The sequence below is a fragment of the Scaptodrosophila lebanonensis genome, unplaced genomic scaffold (genome assembly GCF_003285725.1).
Source record: "Scaptodrosophila lebanonensis strain 11010-0011.00,11010-0021.00 unplaced genomic scaffold, SlebRS2 tig00000001-arrow-pilon, whole genome shotgun sequence".
In the NCBI taxonomy this organism is placed as follows: domain Eukaryota; kingdom Metazoa; phylum Arthropoda; class Insecta; order Diptera; family Drosophilidae; genus Scaptodrosophila; species Scaptodrosophila lebanonensis.
The window spans coordinates 14,127,136-14,146,972 of record NW_022060529.1 but is presented as its reverse complement, the minus strand read 5'-3'; the positions used below and the strand labels follow the sequence as shown (position 1 = coordinate 14,146,972).

Genomic DNA, 19,837 nt, shown 5'->3' with positions numbered 1-19,837 from the left:
AATAATAAAAAAAATAATTAAATTGCAACAAAATTGATTCTTTGTTTCTAAATGCATGTTATCCATCTTTTCCTTGTCTGTTTTTCCTTTAAAATTTAATAATATATTTAAGCTGCACTATACGCTTACAATTCTGTACATATTCATATCTCAAATGAAAAGATATGGTTCTAAACTCTGATATTTTTATAAGTATTAAGCCAGCTTTATGCAATTTTCAAAAATTTTTGTTTTGGCAAATAAAGCAAATTTATTAATAAATGTGTTAGGTGCCGCAATATGTTAAAATGTACTGTAAATGATAAATTTATCTTAAAAGATAAGAAAGAAGTACCTCCACCCGGTGGGGGAAAAATTGATTGCCAGTTCGGCAAGCTATGCCTCGACCCACAATGTGGCCGAAGATTCCCCGAGATTAGAGAAATGAGGAGAAAGAGTTCTGTGAAGAGTAAGTGAAGAGAAATATCTTAATTTGAATTTAAAACCTGAAAAAGATTAATCGAAGCATAGTCAGCTGAAGATCGAGAGAAGAGCAATTAAAAATAATTCCTTGTTGTCTGAAAGGAGTAGGAATTGAAGAAGACCTAGGAGAAGACCCAATGTTCGGTTGTAATCCAGGCTTCCACAAAGGACTGCAAAGAGTAAGAATTGCTGCTGGACTAACTCAATATATTCCTCTTTTTAAACTACCGGAGCCAAATGCATGAGCAAGAGTCAACCACAGGACCTACTATAGGAGTTTATTTGTAAAAATAGTTTTGTGTCCTATGTTTGTTATCGAACACAGTTTTATGGTTGGAATATGACAAAGTGAAGATAATTTTTTATGAACTTGGATGGGCAAGATCTGACACTGTGCCCTGATGGCGGAGAGGCCATTTAAAGCTAGCACGAATTATTGTGTACTAGTAAATCACATCACGAGCGTGCCCATCGATATGGGTAGTGGATCGGCGGCTGCGTTGCTGCGTCTAATTATATAGTTTGATTTGTGTTGCCGATATTTGGCGATTTGCGCTAAGCGGCAAATCATGATCAACGGGTGTCGGAAAATTCAAGGAAAAACGTTAATTTGAAGCCCTCCCCCTCCAAGAAAAAACAGCAAAGAGACATAAACAACTCGACTGAATAAGTAATTTGAATGCGCGGCTAAAGGTGCTGGCCATTGATGGCAGTACTGGCGTTGGCGTTGGCGATGGCGTCAGCAGCATCGACATCAACATCGATATCCACATCCACATCGACATGGACATCGGCGTCAACTTGGACAGCGTGTCGCTGGCGGCGTTCAAGGAAATCACACAAATCGTGCTCGGGTGGTTTTTCTCTTTTTTCACTTTCGGTTGCTTACAAATGCTGTGTGGGGCAGCAACGGCAACAGCAATAACAACAACAACAACAATAGCACATTCTTAGCTTTACCGACGCTATGTTGCTGGTTGACTTGTTTCTTGAAAAAGCTTGCGGCCATGTTTCAATTGCCGTCGCCATTGCTGTGGTATTTTGCATATTGACGCGCGGCATTTTGTGGGCACATTTCTACATTGCAATTGGCATCGACAGCCTGGTTTCGTGCCAAGATAACAACAAACGACAGTGGCAGCAGCAACAGCAACAACAACAACAACAACAATAGTAACAACAACAGCGACAATAGCGGCACATGCATGTGGCTTAGCGCTCCTTTGGCAAATGTAAAATAACTCACGACATCTCGACAAGCCAACTCATGACTCATGCAATACCGCAGCCAAGAACAACAACACCAGCAACCACAATAACAAAAAAAAAAAAAAAAAAAAAAAAAACAGCTAACACGACCAACTACTGCCAAGTCAAGTCAGGCCACAAATTAACGCCAACACTCAGGCAACAAAATATACATATACCTAGGAATATATACTCGAATAGACTATGTGCTGCGACTACTGACGTTTTTATTGAGTGTCTATTTGATGAGTTGAACATCACGACAAGTTTGTTTTTCACAAGGCAAGCAAAAAGTTGTGAAGTTAATTCTACATAGTTACAAGTAAATCGAAATGTGACTGATTCCACACTCAATTAAAAAGTTTACACATGTAGGTAACCGCTTGGGTGATTCCCTAACTTTAAAACAATAGGCTTGGGAGTCGCATGATAAGTTATTAAGGACTTAATAGTCCCTGGCTAATCGAGGCGAAACTTTTGTGCTCGTCTGGATCAGACTACAAACTGATATAAATATTAATGAGTTCTGTAGAAGACTATTAGTGTTTTGCCCAAGAATATTCGAGGCATCACTTTCAGAGCTGCATAATTTAAAACTTGCCTAATCGCAGACTTTTTGAATTATGAAAGAAGATAACTTTGTCTAAACAGCAGTTAGACCCACACACTAAAAAAATCAAATTGCGGGAATATATAAAGTAGTCCACAGAATCTATTCACTTTTTCTGGGCTCACACACACTAGAAAAATCAAATTGCGGGAATATATAAAGTAGTCCACAGAATCTATTCACTTTTTCTGGGCTTGTCAAAACGTTGCTGTAACAAAACGAAGCGAGAAAGGCAGTGCATTAATACAGGTATAAAACGGTTGATGAATTCAACAATAATAATAATATACTTATAACTGCAATCCAATCTAAGTAACATGAAACCTGGGAAAGCGCTATAGGTATGGAAAAAAGAATCAGCATACCAACTCTTAATTCTTATGGATATGTTAACGGTTGACCGATAAAGTCTAGTTTGATTTGAGATGACAGCTCAAATAAATGGCAGTCGAGTTCACACATCTACCGTGGCAAAAAAAGATTCTCAGATATTCCTATTTAATAAACGTAAACATTAAAAACCGAATATTCCATCTGCGACTCTAGACATACATACTTTCAGAGATGCTTAACAGAGAGATGATCAGAAATACCCTTAAATATTTGAATATTCTGTAAACTCTATGGTTCAGCGGTTTGTAAAAATTAGTTTAGCCGTTTCAGAAACTTAACTGGCTTTTAGTTCGTTATTGAGATTTCTTTTGATATTTTAATTCTAATAATTAGGGAAAATTCCAAAATTTTTTATTTGGATCGTAGATTTCTTTTTGCCGGCACACAGATTATTAATAAGTATCACCGTGCTTTGGATTACATAGTTGTTTTCTTGTGACCGTTGATCAACCAATTCTAAATCCAATCGGGATAATCTGCAGGAATCTACTCATATATCTTAATTATCACTTTAACATAAAACTTGTAGTTGAAAAATCAACGAATATAAATTTGAATTTTCCTTGTTTCTCGATAATAAGGTAAATGCTTTATAGTATGTCTACAGAATTCTAATAACATTGATTATCATTTGTTTATTTTAATTTTTGTGTAACTGGCATACATTATTGATATCATGGTTTGTTTAGAAAGCAGTAGCCGATAATTACTAACCAGTCCTTTTTTGAGCTCCGCATTACGTTTATAAAAGATCTTGGGTGTATTGTTCACACATTTTCAAAGCATTCTTTAAATGCATTTATTTAGCACGGATGCCATTCAATTCTTCATTTTGTGTTCCTTATATTTAAGGCCTTATATTTAAGGTTCTTAAGCCAACCAAATTTTTGTGAGCTATTTGAGTTTCTAGATAAGTAGGTTGTTTTATCCATATATCTTTAGTTATGTAAAGTTATATATCTTTTCAATAAACAAAGGATGTGTTAACAATACAAAATTAAAAAGTCATTCGCGAACAGAATCGCTTAGCACAAGCGAACCTGTTGAAATACATAGCATAAGGAATTAACAATTAAAACAAGTACTAAAATATACAGCCCAAAATTATTAAATGTGGTAAGGTTTTACACTCTCTTCTAACTGTAAAATGCTAGAACTTGATTGCATATTTATGTACTTGTACATACTATTTTTTATAGTGCTTACGTCGAAAGACAAGAAACAACATTTCCATTAAAACAATAACCATACATCATGAATTCGAAAAAGGGCTACATTGTGGTGAAGAGCAGGAAGACATAAACAAATTTCTTCATCTTCATCGAGCCTGGTTTTACTCCAATTTTTGTTCTTGTTATTGTTGTTTCTGTTGGTGTGGTTGGGTTTTTCTTTTTTATGCTACAGAGCGCCTGAAACAATTTGATAGGACTTTTGATTTATTACAAATTGGAGTTGATTTTAATCGAGTGTTTGCCAAAGTCCGCACGCTTTGCGCATGCCTGGCGTTCGATTGGGCTGATCGAATGGCCTGACGGCCATCGGACGGGACTGATTGATGAGCAGGCAGCTGTCGAGCGCGTTTGAAATTTATGACAAAATATATGAGCCGCACTTTATCAGCTTGCGGTGATCGTGGCACGCTACGAATATTAATTAGAATAACTTTTACGAAAGTGTTTTCCATTTAAATTGAATCTGCTTCGCTGGCCAGTGGCTGGTGCTTGGTGGTCAGTGTCCAGCTACTTTGTTGCTCCTTGGCTGTGGTTCTGCTGGATCGCGATATACGAGCCCGTTTTGGAGGTATTGTATAGTGCATTATTTTATTATAATGTGATTATTCATGCCCTGGCAACGCGCTGGGGTTTGACACTGATGGGTTGGTGTTGTTGTTGCTGCTGAGCCGAAGATGAATCCGGTGTTGAGGCTGTTACTCAATGCATGCAACGAATTGATTTCAAAATTACAGTAATTTTCACAATTTTCTAATTATTTAATCGATTATTGATTTTTGATGTGCGCTAAGTGGCTCACTTAGTGCGTGAGAAATTGATGTGAGAAATCATTTGGTTGTGCCGCGACTGAGCAACTTGCTCATTGAACCATTTGGCCGGCAGCCCGACCGACAGTCTGGCCTGGCAGTCAGCCGGCAAAACGGCCAATTGATGAGGTGTTGATTTGTCTGGCATCGAAATTGCATGACGATGGCGTCGCTGCGAGTGGGACGGTACTTGTAGTGTAGGCGTCCGACCCAGTCCCATTACAAACATACTGTACTCGTACGTTTACATACATATAGTACATAAGTACGTACGTGGCAGGCGGCGGTTAATGACTCAATTATGCTACAATTTGTTATTGGAATCGCCAGCGTGCTTTAGCCAGCAGCCAGCAGGCATCCGCATAAAAAGCAAAAGTTGCTCGTCCCAAAACCAACACAAATTAACGGCAATAAGCCAAATACGCAGAGCCACGAAAAATTGATACCAATTGAGACGAAAGTGAAATCTTTCGGCCAACAGCAAACAAAAAAACAAAACCAAAGTGCTCTACCTCGCCTGCCATCAACAACATTGCGCCAAGTGGCAATTGAAGTGGCTAGTGGCCAGTGGTCAATGGCCAGAGCCGTGCGCTCGTACCAAAAGCAATTTAAATGTCGTTATGTTGTTATTGCTCTCAGCTCTCACTCTTGCACTGGACTAAAACGTTAGTTGTGGTTGTTGTTGTTGTTGTTGCTGTTGCTGTTATTGTTGAGGTTCTGGTATGCAAGATCATTTTCTAAGACTGCGGGTGTTTAATTTTCCGAGTGTAAATAATATTGATGGCCCTCTTTCCTGCACCGTCCGTGTGTTAGTGTCGTGCGTCCCAGCTTAAGATCCAATAAAACATAATGATAATGCTGATGAGGATCGTAATGAGCCGCAATTGCTGGGCTTTGGAGTGTGCCAAGACAGTTTGTATCTGCCCTGTCTCCCTGTCTCTCTGACCATCCGTTTATACGTGCTGATTGCACTTAAGTGGCCATGTGATTTGTACAAAGTGGGCTGTGGTTTGCTTTGCTTTTTGGCTCGCTTCAGTTGCTGATCCTCGAAGTGGGTTTACGGTTTCAAGTTTGGGCCAATTTTGCAATCATTTCATGGCTATAGACAACTCAATCGTTAAATTTGCATACGCACCGTTGGTCCGACCATGAAATTGCACAATTATTACGGGCAAATGTCACAGAAGTCGCGTTCCGTACATTCAACTGACTTGACTTCTTTTTTTTTTGTGGCTCATTAGAATGTCAACAAATTTGTTGAGAATAATTTAGTAAATTGCCTTGACTTCGTTTTTCGTTATGCATATTGAAGATTTTTATTTCTGCCCATATGTACAATTGCAATTGTCGAAGTCGTCCTTAATGGCTGACAGGAGAGTCAAAAGCCAACTATATTTGTGAATAATTCAAACTGACGTGTGACAAATGCGTTTTCCTCAACTACTATGTGTAAGAGCCATATCTCCCTCCCCAAAGAGTGGAAATTCAATTCACTCTGAATTATTTAAATAAATGTGCCTACTGTTTGTTTGTGCTTGGCATTGGATATGTCATACGTGTATATACTTATATATGTGGAAAGAATGGAACCTTTGAGTGCAGCTGCTGCTGCACACCGATTCTTATTCAAATATTGACGCTCAATTATGGCAATTTGCATTCAAAAGTTATCGTTGCATCAGGTTAATTTACATACTAAAGTTATAAAAGGACTGATTTAGTATAGCACCCAATGCTTGTAATACCTTCTCATATTGTATTTCTAGGAATTGCTGCAGGTTCTTTGTCATATGTCCGCAGCAAACCAATTGCCATGTTAATAAGCGCCTAATAAAAGACATGGGAGGCATAAAATGGTATTTAACTCTAAGCCTACCCTGGAATCTCTTTTAAATAAAACACAATTGCAAAATATAATTCTCATTTATACATTATTTTCTTCTCACAGACTTTAGTTTGTGTTTATTTTCAATAAAAGCCGACAGATAAATAGGTAGATAAGTTAAATGTCGAGAAATGCGTAAAATAATTATATATTTACTAATAAAATACTTCAAAATAAGTTGCATTTAATGGCTGCTTTTGATAAAGATTTATGACTCAATGTTTATATTTTTTATTGAAGAAAAAGCAAGCATTTTCTTACTTTTGTTCGGAGTTGTAGAGCTACTTACATTGTCTTAAAACTTTTTTCATATACCCTGCACCGAGAGGGTATTCAAAATTCGGGCTACTCCATTTATTTATCATGATAGTTGAAAGTTCATGTTCTATTCAAACTAAGTTAAGCATTTGTTGCATTCAAAATCGTGTGCGCTGGTCACCCTAAGCGTGTGTACTGCTTGCTTTTGTCCTGAAAAGCAGCGCGCGCATCAAGCAGTTTGAACTAGAGATGGGCGAGCTAACCGGTTTGCGAGACTTTTTGCTTAAAATAAACAAACCACTTATGCTCCATTATTTATTTAATGTAATAAATAATGGGTAACAAACATTTTAAAGAGATTTAGAACTATTTGGTATTATACTAATTTATATGCATGTATTAACAAATCAATTGCTTTACAGTGCGCTCCGTTTTTGTAAACAAACAGTTTGAAACGCCATTTTGTGTGTCATAAACAAATAGTGAGGCAGTGTGGTGTGCGCGGACGCCCGCAATAGTTTGTAAATAACGTTTCATTTTTAACGAGCGGATTATAATTGCACGGCAATTTGACAACAACACATTGCAGCGATTACGAAGCCGTGTTTGTTAATCTCGTGCACCTTGCGCCTTGCGCTTTTGTTGTCAATTTTGCAGACTTGTAGCGCGCCGGCAATAAGCACAGACAGACAGTCTTAATAAATTAATTATGCGATTTAATTGGTGAAAAGCAAAAGCACGCTGCTAACGATAGCAACAACAGCAAAAGCAAAAGCAACAGCAACAACAACTAGTCAAGGTTTTTGGCGTGTGAACAATTTGTTAAGCAACACTGTTCGCGTTTGTAGAGCAATTTGGAGTGCATGTAAAAAGTTAAGGAGGCTTAAATTTAGTCAGCTTTTTAAAGGCTTAGCAGCTAGTGAGGTGTTGAGCGATTGTTGCCCACAAACATACAAAACAACAACAACAAAAAAACAGAGTCATTAGTTGCGGCTGGCAAGGAAGTTGTCCGTGGCATGCAATGCCATCGTCGCTGTGGCTTTTGTTGCTGGCCAGTTCTTCTGGCCCGGCAGCTGAACTATGTGACATTTTTCAAATGCTGCACAGAGTCAACAACAAAAGCAGCGACAAGTACAAAGTCAGTGAGCCGCCGGCTGAGTTTTTTGTTGTTGTTGTTGTTTTCGTACTCCTTTCTGTTTGTGCAGTTGCAGTGGTCTCACATGCATTTCCGCGCTTTGGAAACGTGCAGACATGCCGCCGGCCATGGTTCAAGTGCCCCAACCAACACTTCTACACACAACACACTCGGAAAAAAGCTTTCCATAATTGCAATGTGCCAAAATGTACTTCAAACGGAATGTTAAAGGTTTTCCTTTTACCTTTTACTTAAAAGTGTAAGAGTAAATGCTTGTTCCACAGCAGGAATGATAAGTTATAGGGGCACTATGAATCCAAAATTGTGATGTGCGCCGATCCGTTTGATTGTTTGAATCACTATTCTTCTCCCAATTTGAGACTTAAGATTAGATTTAAAGCTAGACTTTTAACAGGATATACAAAATAAATTAATATACAATTAAAGTTAAATGCAACTAATTCGGTTTTTACACGGCAGATTGGTTCCAAAAACAACCGTTTAAAAAAAGACATTGATCATATACAAAAATAGGTGATTGGTTCCTTATCTCTAAAGAAATATATATGCAATTTTTAATTTTCAAACCGTGTTATATCAAATATATTTTAAACCCTAAAGTTTAGAGAAATGCATAATTTTGTTGACAAGAAATCAATAAACTATGTATAAGCAATAATTGTCCCGAACTGCACAAATGTTTGACGAATATTATAATAATATATTTTTAACAAAATCTATATAAAACTTGAGTTCCAAGCCACACATATTTTATGTGAAATAGATCAATGCTATATGGGTGGCAAAAAGTTGTATTATAAGAGATTAAAAAAGAATATTTTCAAAATATGTTAGGAGAATTATGTGTAATGTAATGTATAGATATGTAGAAACCGACTGTTCTCAAAGAAAATATAAATGCTGTAAGATATGAGGAGAAGGGATCACTTTTTTAGAAACCATATAATAATTTTTTTTGAGTGCAGCCAGACATACATATGTATGTATCTATGCGAGCACATATACATATAAATTCGGCAGTCAATGGCAGCAGACAGTGTCACAATTGTTGTTGTTGTTGTTGCTTATGTTGTTGCTGTGTATGTTGCTGTTGCTGTTGTAGGTTGCTCTGTTAGTTGTGCTGGTTCTTGTCGCAGGCACATGTACTCACGCCTGTCCAAAGCTATTTTGCCAGCATTCATTCAAAGCTGACGTCGACATCTTCAAGGCAACGGCCAGTCAAGCGTTCAGCCGGTCAGTCATTCACTCAACTTTAACTGCAATAGCAACATCAACAGCAACATCAACAACAACAACAAGTACGACAACAGCAACATCAAATCCCAATCAAACGTTGCAGCGTGTGGGGAATTGTGAGAATTTCCTTTGTGCTCGCTGCACGTCTCGGCATTTTGTTAACAGCAACAACAGCAACAACAACAATAACAAGTGGAATGCAAACTTTCAGTTGCAACGAAAATTAATTTCGGCCAGTTTTCAGTCGCTGTGACATCTTCAAGCTCCTCCACTGACATACAGCCGGCTGGCAACTGACTTTGCAGATTGCTTTAACGCTTCTTCTACTTCTTGGCTCCTTGACTGCTATTCGGTTTTGGCGGCAAAACATCAAAGCCGGCGCGCATCTACGCCCGTCGCTGGCGTTTTTCTTTAGCGGCGGTATGATAAGAATTTTTCGTACGCTTCAGTCGCTCTCTGATCTGGCTCTGGTGCGCTTTGTTAGCGGTTTTCACTGCAACGAACAGTGGACAGTTGTGGTCAGTTATTTTTGCTAACTTGGTCTTGCTCGTACCACCAGTATGTCTTCAGTTAGCAACTTGACCGACGGGGGGGTTTATTAACCCTGGCCAGAATATTGTTGCAGTTCCACTTTGCTTGTGGTTTTGCATTTGGCCAAATTAAAATGCCGGTTAGGGTAAGAATTAAATGATTTGTTAGTGCGGCACCGGAGTTCACCTGATAAGCCAATCAGTATCAGTTCAGTGCCACTGGGCTCAAATGAGCTCGAAAAGCACCTTATCAGGACGAGAGCATCTGGGGCGATTTCATGTACGAATGCACCGACAATTACAAACAATCGCTAAGCCCACATTTGGTGTTGTTGTTGTGCGACCCGAGATATTTAGAAGCTATTTGAATATTATTAACGGCAGATAATTACAGACACGCACACCCACACTTTAATACATACATATGTATACACAAGTATATCTAGATATTCAGACCTGAGGCCGCAACCCATGGTGCGAAACGCAAAGTGCACGCAGCCTGTCAAATTCCAAGTGCGTCAGAGCGTATGTGTGTCTGTGTGTGTGTGTGTGTGTGTGTATGTCTGTGTGTGTAAGAGCGGTTTTTTGTGTTATGATGACCGCCCAGCCGGCTTACACACACACTCACACACACATTACAATGACAGAACGAGTGCATAGAAATGGTCGAGTCTCTCCAAAATTCATTGCAGAGTTGCTGCCGCCTCCTGTTTCTGTGCTGTGTCCTTTTTGTATTGCTGTTGTTGTTGTTTTTGTTGTTGTCGTCTCACATTCTTATGTATGTGTGTGTGTGTGTGCGTGGTTTTTTGGTTTTTTGGTCTATGGAAACCTGCACTCACGCAGGTAATTATTATAATTATCTGACGGATGCTTGAATGAGCAGGGTGCGAGTGCGTGCTTGTGAAATGGGCAAAGTCCTTGCGGCATCTCGCGCGTCCATCTTTGCAGCGCTCGAGCAGACACCGCCAGCGAAGTCGTCGACGTCGTCGTCGTCGTCACAACGTCCGCAGTGGGCGTTGCCCATGCAGCAACCAAATGTGACTTCGGAACTGACACTAATTACACGCCGCCTCATGCCAAGCAGGAAGACTGGCCCTGGCTCTGGCTCTAGCTCTATGGCCGATGGTCGAGAGTTCATCCGGTAGGCAGCAAAGGTTGCCGATCAACTGCAGCGACCCGACGGCTGCATCTTGCAGTAGGTGGCAACATATGCGCTCGAAAGTCCCACTAATTGCTTGACTATGAGTTATGCTCATCCCACACAAATACTAAACTAAGGAACAGTTTTGTATTGCTCACGAAAAAGTCACTTTTTGTTGAGGAAAATCGCTTGTATAGCAATATTTTCAAAGACAAATGCAAATACCTTTAAAGAATAGAGTTCTTTTGTGTTCAAATTATAGATTTTTAGGAAGATCTTAGATTCCTAGATACTGCACTTATCAGTGTTGGCGACATTCATATTGCTTTAAGAATATTGGAATAATTTTGCCGATTTATTCTCATGGAAACAAAAGGGCGACTAGCATAGTCAAAATGCTTAAGTTTTTCGTATTTTGTAATTTAATTTCTAACTCTCAGACGACTTATACTACGTAGGCTAGTCAAAGGAGGCTCTGTAGTAGGTTCTGCAAACAGGGAACCCCCAATAGAACAGGAGGTTTTCAAGAGCTGTGTCCATAATGTATTGTTGTTATGAAGATACGGCACTTATCTGTGTTGGCGGCATTCATATTCCTTTTAGAGTATTGGCATAACTTTGCCGATTTATTCTCATGGAAACAAAAGGGCGACTAGCATAGTCAAAATGCTTAAGTTTTTCGTATTTTATAAATTAATTTCTAGCACTTAGACAACTTTTACTACGTAGTCTAGTCAAAGGAGGCTTTGTAGTAGGTTCTGCCAACAGGGAACTCCCGATAGAACAGCAGGTTTTTAAGAGGTGTGTCCATAAATTATTGTTTTTATGAAGATTCTTAGATTCTTAGGTACTGCACTAGGTACTCCTTTTAGAATATTGTAATAACTTTCCCGATTTATTCTCATGGAAACAAAAGCGCATGCTAGTCGAAATGCTTAAGCTTTTCGTATTAACTCGTATTTAGTAATTTAATTTCTAACACTCAGACGATAGTCAAAGGATGTAGTAGGTTCTGCCAACAGGGAACCCCCGACAGAACAGCAGGAGCTGTTAAGAGCTGCATCAATCATGTTCTTTATTTATGGCCGTGGATATCGAAGCTATAATTTGTATATAGTACTGGCAAGCCTTTTCGTACATTCCTTAAAATTGATTTATTTTTTGTTAGCCTGCCGCATCATCGATTTGCACAGTCGTCTCTATTCGTAGACGCCTTTGACGCGCCACGCACGTGCTGCAGATTACACGTTTCAATGACTTCAATGACTTTGGCAGCAAAACAAAATTAGATCGCGCCGCCGCCGTCTTCAACTTCAAATGCGCGCACTGTCACAATTTGCGGGCCATTGTTGGTAGTTGGTCGCTTAATTAAGTTGACGCCGCAATCAAATCAAAACCCAAATCGCACGCATATGGCAACGGGGCTGGCAAGAACATCAACAACAACAAGAACAACAACAGCAACAGGACCACACAATAAGGGAGACAAGGGAGCAACAGCAGTCGCGGCCTCAGCTTCAACATTTCAGTGGCAAGGACTCGAGCATATGCTGTGCGTTACTCCTGCTGCTTTCATCTTTGTTCTTGCAATCAAATTGTCGTTGATACGAGTGTGTGCACATTTCTGGAGGGGGGTTGTGCGGACGCGGTTTGATAATTCGCTTCAAGACCTTTCAGGGTCGTTGCCTCAATTTATAGACATTGTTGCCATTTTCTCAATAGCATTAAGTCATTTAACCATTAATTGGTTTAATGTTAGATTATGTTGCATTTACCTTGTGCAATATATATTGACAATATTGATTCGAAGAGCAACGGCAAATATAAAACTGCTTAATATTTTTCAAAAATCTTTACTAATATTAATAAAAATAATAATAATAATATTGATAAAAAACTAGGGAGGTGCTGAATTTAATTAAAAAAGGAGCTATAATTTCTACGTAAATAAAAGAAGATAAACTTGCAGGAGAATATTTCAAAAAGCTTCAGAATATCCATATATTGAAGGGTATACTTATCAATATGCCAAGTATACGACAAGTCTGTTAATAAAATTAAAAGTGGAGCCCAGACATTTAAAAAGAATAAATAAAATTTAAAATCGTTGTTGTTTTTTCTCAGTACTCACAATTTTTTTTTTTGCCTATGAGGTATTTATTTACAAGTAAATTACTTTTTACTCTGCTTTCAAGAGTTTTAATCAAAAAACAAATCCCAATATTTTTGCAATTTCGATTTGGGTTCATTTGATAGAAATCAAACGCAAATTGACGAGAATTGATCAGCTTTTTCATAAAATGTCTATTTTTTCACTATCAAGTGTTTTCCAGTATCACTAATAGATTCCATTTACAAGTATAACTGCATTTAGCTATAAATATATTTAATATTCGTTTGTATCTCCGTGGTATTTAAAATTTATTTAGCTATATTTATTTATTAATTTTTAATTAATTTTGGAATAGTTGTTGCTATAAACCTCAAAAGAAAAGGCCTAATACAGATTTTTTGCAAAATGCTACGTCCGGGCTCACAATGATGTACACAACCACAAAAAAAATATTCAAATTGGTATATGTACAAGTATATCCTAAATATATATATCCATTTCTAAGTTGACTGAAATGAAAGTCGTAAATGCCAATTAAGTTGAAGGTCTTGGTTTCTTACTGTCAAGCTCAAGTTTCAACGTAGTCAAGTCAATCGCCTGCAATTTATAGACAACTCCCTCAAATTTATGAATGTTATTGAAAAATTGGTTAGTTACAATTGCAATCAATTAGTCTTACAATTAAATCTTGTTTCTTGAATTAAACGCATATTAGAAAAGAAGATTGTTGAATATTGCCGATATGCCATGTAAACGATTATCATATTACCAATCGGTGATAGACTAATCAGGCATAGTCAGAAGAATAACGTAATTTAGTTTGAAACCAAATCGGAGAGTTTAATGCTTTGCCTAATCAAAGGACAACAACCAAAAATGCAAATTCAAGTGTGAAATTCATTGACGCATTAGGAGTTTGCACATCTGCTCGCAGTCGTAGATGACTGGATGGATCAAATAAAATGGTAATCATCATTTTGGACCCACACCACTGAGCCCAATGTTGGCCAACATCTAAATTTGAGACTGTAGATTTGATTGAACTAACATTTCGGTAAATACATACTCGTGGAGTGAAAAACGAGGTCCACTGGCTGGCCAGTAAGTAGGCTAACATTGTATCAGCTTACGGGGTGATGGCGACCCATTTCGAAAGGCTTCCCACAATGCATGCAAATTGTATTGTAGATTGATGGGTTAGGGTTGGGGTTGGGGTTGGGGTGGTGGTGGAGATGTTGTTGTAGATGTAGATAGAGGTGTGGGTGGTGTTAACGGCTCGGCCCAATGGCCTGGCACAAACGGATGCGTAATGCTGCCACTGTAAATGAATGAGTCCGGATCCGGACTCTGGCTTTTGGGCTCTCGCCTTGTGCGAGCTCACATTTTGGCTGCGTGCACTGAATGTGGCTTGTTTTACACTCGAACGCATTTGAATACGTTGCTAATGGGATTTTGATGATGACGATGTTGTTGTTGTTGTTGTCGTTGCTGGCATTATAGTTGCTGTTGTTGGCAATGCATGTACACGCTTCTACTATGTGTAGCAGCCTTGCATCAAAATGAAAGGCTACAATTGTAATGAACATCAATTGAAATGTTACTGTGTTGCAAAAAAAAAAAAAAAAAATTAAAGCTAGGACATTGTCAAGGGTTGCGTGCCAAAGATTTGACTACAAATTGATTGGGTTTGTTCAATAGACAAACGCATTGCATGGAAATTCAAGTACAGAGAAGGGCCAAGCTTATTTCTGTATTTGTGTTTTATGTTCCTTAAAAGTATTTCTTGGATTGCCCAGCTCTAGTCAGAGCATAAAGTAGTTTTGGTATTTTGAGGCGGGGGAAGGGGTAGGTAGGAGTTAGCCACATTATGTCGCTCTAATGCGTACAAGTACATAATGGCCAACACACACACACATACGCATAAAAAAGTTTTATTTTGTACGCCCAGCTACCCAATTACAAGCCCGCACTTTTTAGGCCGCATTTCAAAAGCTGGCAGCAACACTTCAATGCTTCGGCTCTTGAGCTCTTGCGACCCCGGGCCGGATGCCAACAACAACAGCAACGTCGATGATGGCAACAACAACAACAACAACAGCAACACTAGCAATGGAATAAGCAACAACAAGGCCATGTCAAGCAGCGGCAACATAATGTGCCATTCACTTCCGTTGGCTGCCGAAGAAAGGCAAAAGATTCTATGTCTATGCATGTGTGTGTGTGTGTGCACTTTTCTTGGCATGTGTGTGTGTGTGTGTGTTTGTGTGTATGAGAACTCATACAAAAATGTCTTTTTCATTACATTTTTTCGTTGAAGCCATTATATATTATGCATAGACACCTACACAGCCACACACAAACACACACACAGAGAGTCGCATATGAATAAATGCATACTTACCTATATACATGTATATGTATATATATATATATGTACAAGTATGTATGTACATAAACAAATGGTGGTACCCTGGCTGCCATTTGTGGCCAGCACGCTGCCTTATCCGCCGTATTGTGGTTACATTTTCGTGCTTTGCTCGCCACAGCCACAGCCACATGCCTCCCTGCTGTTTACTTTTCACAGGTTCCCATTTTCCTTTTCCATTTTCTGCGGTCGAGAGTTCGCCCGGTGGTTGTTTTCAACCGAGGGTGGCTCTAGCTGCCACACTAAAGCGTCCAAGCGCCCCCGTCGGCGTATTTGAATTGTTTGTCCTGCAACTTGTACTATCTGGGCGTGTTCAAATACCGCAGGCCGTGGGTGGCGGCGGCGGCTACACACGCAAGCACACCTAGTAAGTAGTACCATTTGCATGATTCCAAAGGGTATGGCACAGTAGTTCCGGTTACTTTCAAGATTGCCAACAATTTTCAGTGTTTTTCCCATTAACAAATTTATTATTATTTTAATAAATATTTTCATTATTCTGCAATTAAACAATGTACATTTACAGCTGCCTGAACAATTATAAATAAGATTAATATTCTTGGTTGGCTTAATGGAAATGTAATCCAAATCTTGCCAGCCCTAAGTCTCAGCCTCTTTTGCCGAAATACTTTATTAATATCATGGAGAAATAGCTTTAATTATTCATATTTTATTTTACTGCAACACTAAGTATTTTTTTGTGAATAGAAATAAAGGTGTGTGCTATTTTGTTACCAAATTGATCGAGAAAGTCGGCTTTAGCTTTGGCATTTAATTGTTTAAAAATACCTATAATTTTTTTGTAAGAAGCCTAATTAATCGGAAAATTGGTAATCAAAAACAATTCTTTTAGTTTAAAAAAATGTTAATGCTTGCCTAAATTTGTTAATTATCGATATTGAGACAATTCCTATAACATCCCAACTAAACACTTTAATATTTAAATAATTCATATTTTTGTTGGTGAAAAATCGAATGTGTGCCACTATGCTTAATCGTCACCATTCCTTTTTTGTACTTTATCGTCATAGCTGTTGAGTTGTACGAATGTCCTTTGCCCTCGACAACTTTATTGTGCTGCGCACAACCGCGCCCCCCATCGCCCCAAATGGCCACTCACACACACACACACGCACACACTGACTCACACACACACACACAAAGGCACACGCACACTGTTGGAAATCACCACCCGTCATTCGCTGTGGGGTAAGTTTTGTGTACAATATGGCTTATTATTGGCTTCAGTGTTGTAGAAGCTGTTGTTGTTATTGTTGTTGTTGTTGTCGCTGTTATTGTTAGCACGTTCGATTATTTGTGTCTTAATTAGCGTTTGTTAAGATTTGTTGCTGATGTAATAAACTAATAAGCCCCGTGCTGACCGTTGCCCCGCCCGCGCCATTGAGCCACTCACACTGCAGCTTAATTGCAATTCAATTTTCATACCGCAGTTTCAATTGGCATTTGATTCCTTCAATGGAACTGTACTGTGTTGGACATACTTAGAATACTGCGAGTATGTGTGAGTTGTGTTCTGTCGGCTTTTGTGGCACTAACAATAATTGCCTAGCATGAACGAGTTTAATAATAATAATTTTGTTGGCTGATTAGGCGCAGGTAGCTTGCCTTTTTGTGTTGTTGTTTATTTCTCTCAGCTCACTAATTTGTATTTTCGCTGTCATTCAGCAGCTGCCGCACACAATGGAGCAAGCCCATGTAATGGCAAAAGTTTTCTTACACGTCAATTAGCACTTTATTTTTACCGATTTATTAATATTTGTTGTTGCTGTTGGTATTATTATGTTATGTGGATGGGATGTGGTGTTGATTGAATATTATACGTGCAGCAATGTGATAAATACGAGCAACGACTAGTCTTATATTGGAATTTTGTTTACTCAAACATTGTGAAAAGGTACTACTAAGATCGAAATTCTCTCCACTTCTAAGCACATCTCAAGCTTGCCTTGGCCTGGAGACTGCTTATGTGATTTTTGTCCAAACCAGTAATTGGATTCCTTTCACTTAATTATAAATCTACTGTTTTTTCAGTTTGTCGGACCGTTATTCCGGCATCGTAAGTCGCCTTCACATTTTGGCTTCACTGGTCGGCAGATAAACAATGCTTTTTGGGTTCTATATTTAAAGAACAAAAATTTTTTGAAATTTTTCTGTCGTTGTTTACTCATTAAAACCCCGTTCCACATTCCGCTATGTGACGGGACAGAGAAATAGAGAAAAAAAGAGTGGCTGTTTCATTTTATTTTCAGTTCCTCAATATTTTTTAATTTACTGGACTGGAATGTCCCCCGTGTTGGAAACATTTACGTTTTCGCCCCTCACACATTAGAGCAGGAATATTTAGAATATGGTTATTCTCGTTGTACCATCTTGGAGTCGCGATATTTGTGTTTTCTAATAATAAATAAATAGTACGAATTCAGTACAGGTTACTCTATACGGGTATCTATTTATATAATGTTTCAGTTGTAGGGCATACAGTGAAAGGTACTTATATATAGTTCTAGCAAAGACAAAAACAAATTTATAGCGAACTTTGTAAAATGTTGGTGTTTAAATTAATTTTGGAGGACAAAAATTTGTATTTCAAATAAAGAGGCGGAAAAAAATCTATACTAGCCTATAGTTTAATGACCATTCATTTTCTTCCATTTGCAATCGACAGCTCAGCCATAACATAGCTTTAAATGCATGCCAAGAAAGGGTATAATGCCAGGAGTTGAAAGGCAGATGTCTATGCCCTGTAGCCTGCTGATTATTTTTGAAAAAGATAAAGTTAGTAAATCCTGTAACAACTTTTATCTTGTACTACAAAACAGATTATTATTTAACAAAGTTTGGTTGTATTTACAGTTTGTTGCCCAAATAATTGTACTATATAGAATGTTGAAGCTGGTATCTACATAATCGTATCTTAAAACACCAGCCCTAAATATATATTATTCAAGTCTCTTAAGGCGTACATAAGTAAAATTATACATATTATAGTTGATTCCAGAGAATCAATATTTCGCTAATCTTCAGATAAAATTCAAAAACTGCCTTTGAGTAGATGTGACTGTAGGATGTGGAGAAGTTTTGTTCATCAAACCTTTCGTAATAGAGCTTTAGCTTATTTAGGAGCCATTAAATATTATATAAAGGGTGTTTTGCACTCTCATCCAAACCTGTTTAGTTTAGTTACAAAATTGATAAACTACCAAATAGGTCGAACCATTGAAAAATATCACTATTTTTAGAAATGTTCACCACATGTGTCCAATTGAAATTTCTCCAAAACAAACCTTGTAGTATTAAGCGTGATAAACTTTTCAGGGTTGAATTGTACGAAATAAAATAGCACAAGTTATTACCTTGACAACAATGGAATCGTACTATGTACATATAAAGTTTTGCAAAGCCCAATTGTTCTTCAAACACGTAGTGGAGATTTGTGAAGCAAATGACTTTAAATGTTATGTTTGAACAGCTGTGAAGTAAATACATAAGTGTGCTGGTTTGATAAAAACGGTGGACGAAGCGTTTTAAACATTTAGTCTCGATGATGTACCCCCGGCTGCGTGTTCTTGGTCCGACTCCGGTCTTGTTTCTGCTGTGGCTGCTGGACAGCAGCGGCATCTGCACCTCGCAGAGTATAGAGCCGCGCATTGTTGGCGGCACGACGACCACACAGTCCCAAATCGGGGGCTATGTGGTCAACATACGCTACAATGGACAATTCATCTGCGGTGGCACACTGGTGTCCAACCTCTTTGTGATCACAGCTGCTCACTGCATCTATGGCTATCAAGCGAATAGCATGACGGTCCAGGGTGGCGTCACCAGACTTACCCAGCGAGGTGTTATCAGGCGCGTGTATAAGGCCATGCGGCCAAGTATATATAATCCAGAGCTCCTAAACATGGATGTTGGGGTGATAAAGCTAAGGAGTGCAATGGTTGGAAGGAACATATCGCCCATCTCGCTTTGCAGCGTTCAGTGGCGCGCTGGCAGTTACATGCGCGTCTCCGGCTGGGGCGCCACACTCCCAAATGTTTCAGATACTTCGATACAACTGCGTACTGTTAGGCTGCGTCTGATGAACAAAACGGTGTGTAAGAGCATGTACAGAGGTGTTACCGAGCTCTACGCATCTATGTTCTGCGCCAGAGCGAGTGGCAAGGATACGTGTACAGGCGACTCAGGCGGTGGAGTTATATACAACAATCAATTGTGTGGCATTGTCTCGTGGGGCTTGCAGTGCGCGGATCCCAGGTATCCAGGCGTCTATACGAGCATACATCGGGCCCGCAGCTTTATTAACGGAGCCATGCAAAAATGA

At 38.8% G+C, this 19,837-nt stretch overlaps 1 protein-coding gene across 1 annotated transcript; it reads left to right on the top strand.

The window, feature by feature from the left end:
- The first annotated feature begins 19,060 nt into the window (after positions 1-19,060).
- On the top strand, positions 19,061-19,837 carry LOC115623989 (seminase). The gene has a single exon (XM_030518598.1). The coding sequence runs from the start codon at positions 19,061-19,063 to the stop codon at positions 19,835-19,837; it is 777 nt and encodes a 258-aa protein (XP_030374458.1).

Excerpts from the sequence above, each read along its gene's own strand:
- LOC115623989 (XM_030518598.1), top strand. The coding sequence starts at position 19,061 with ATGTACCCCCGGCTGCGTGTTCTTGGTCCGACTCCGGTCTTGTTTCTG.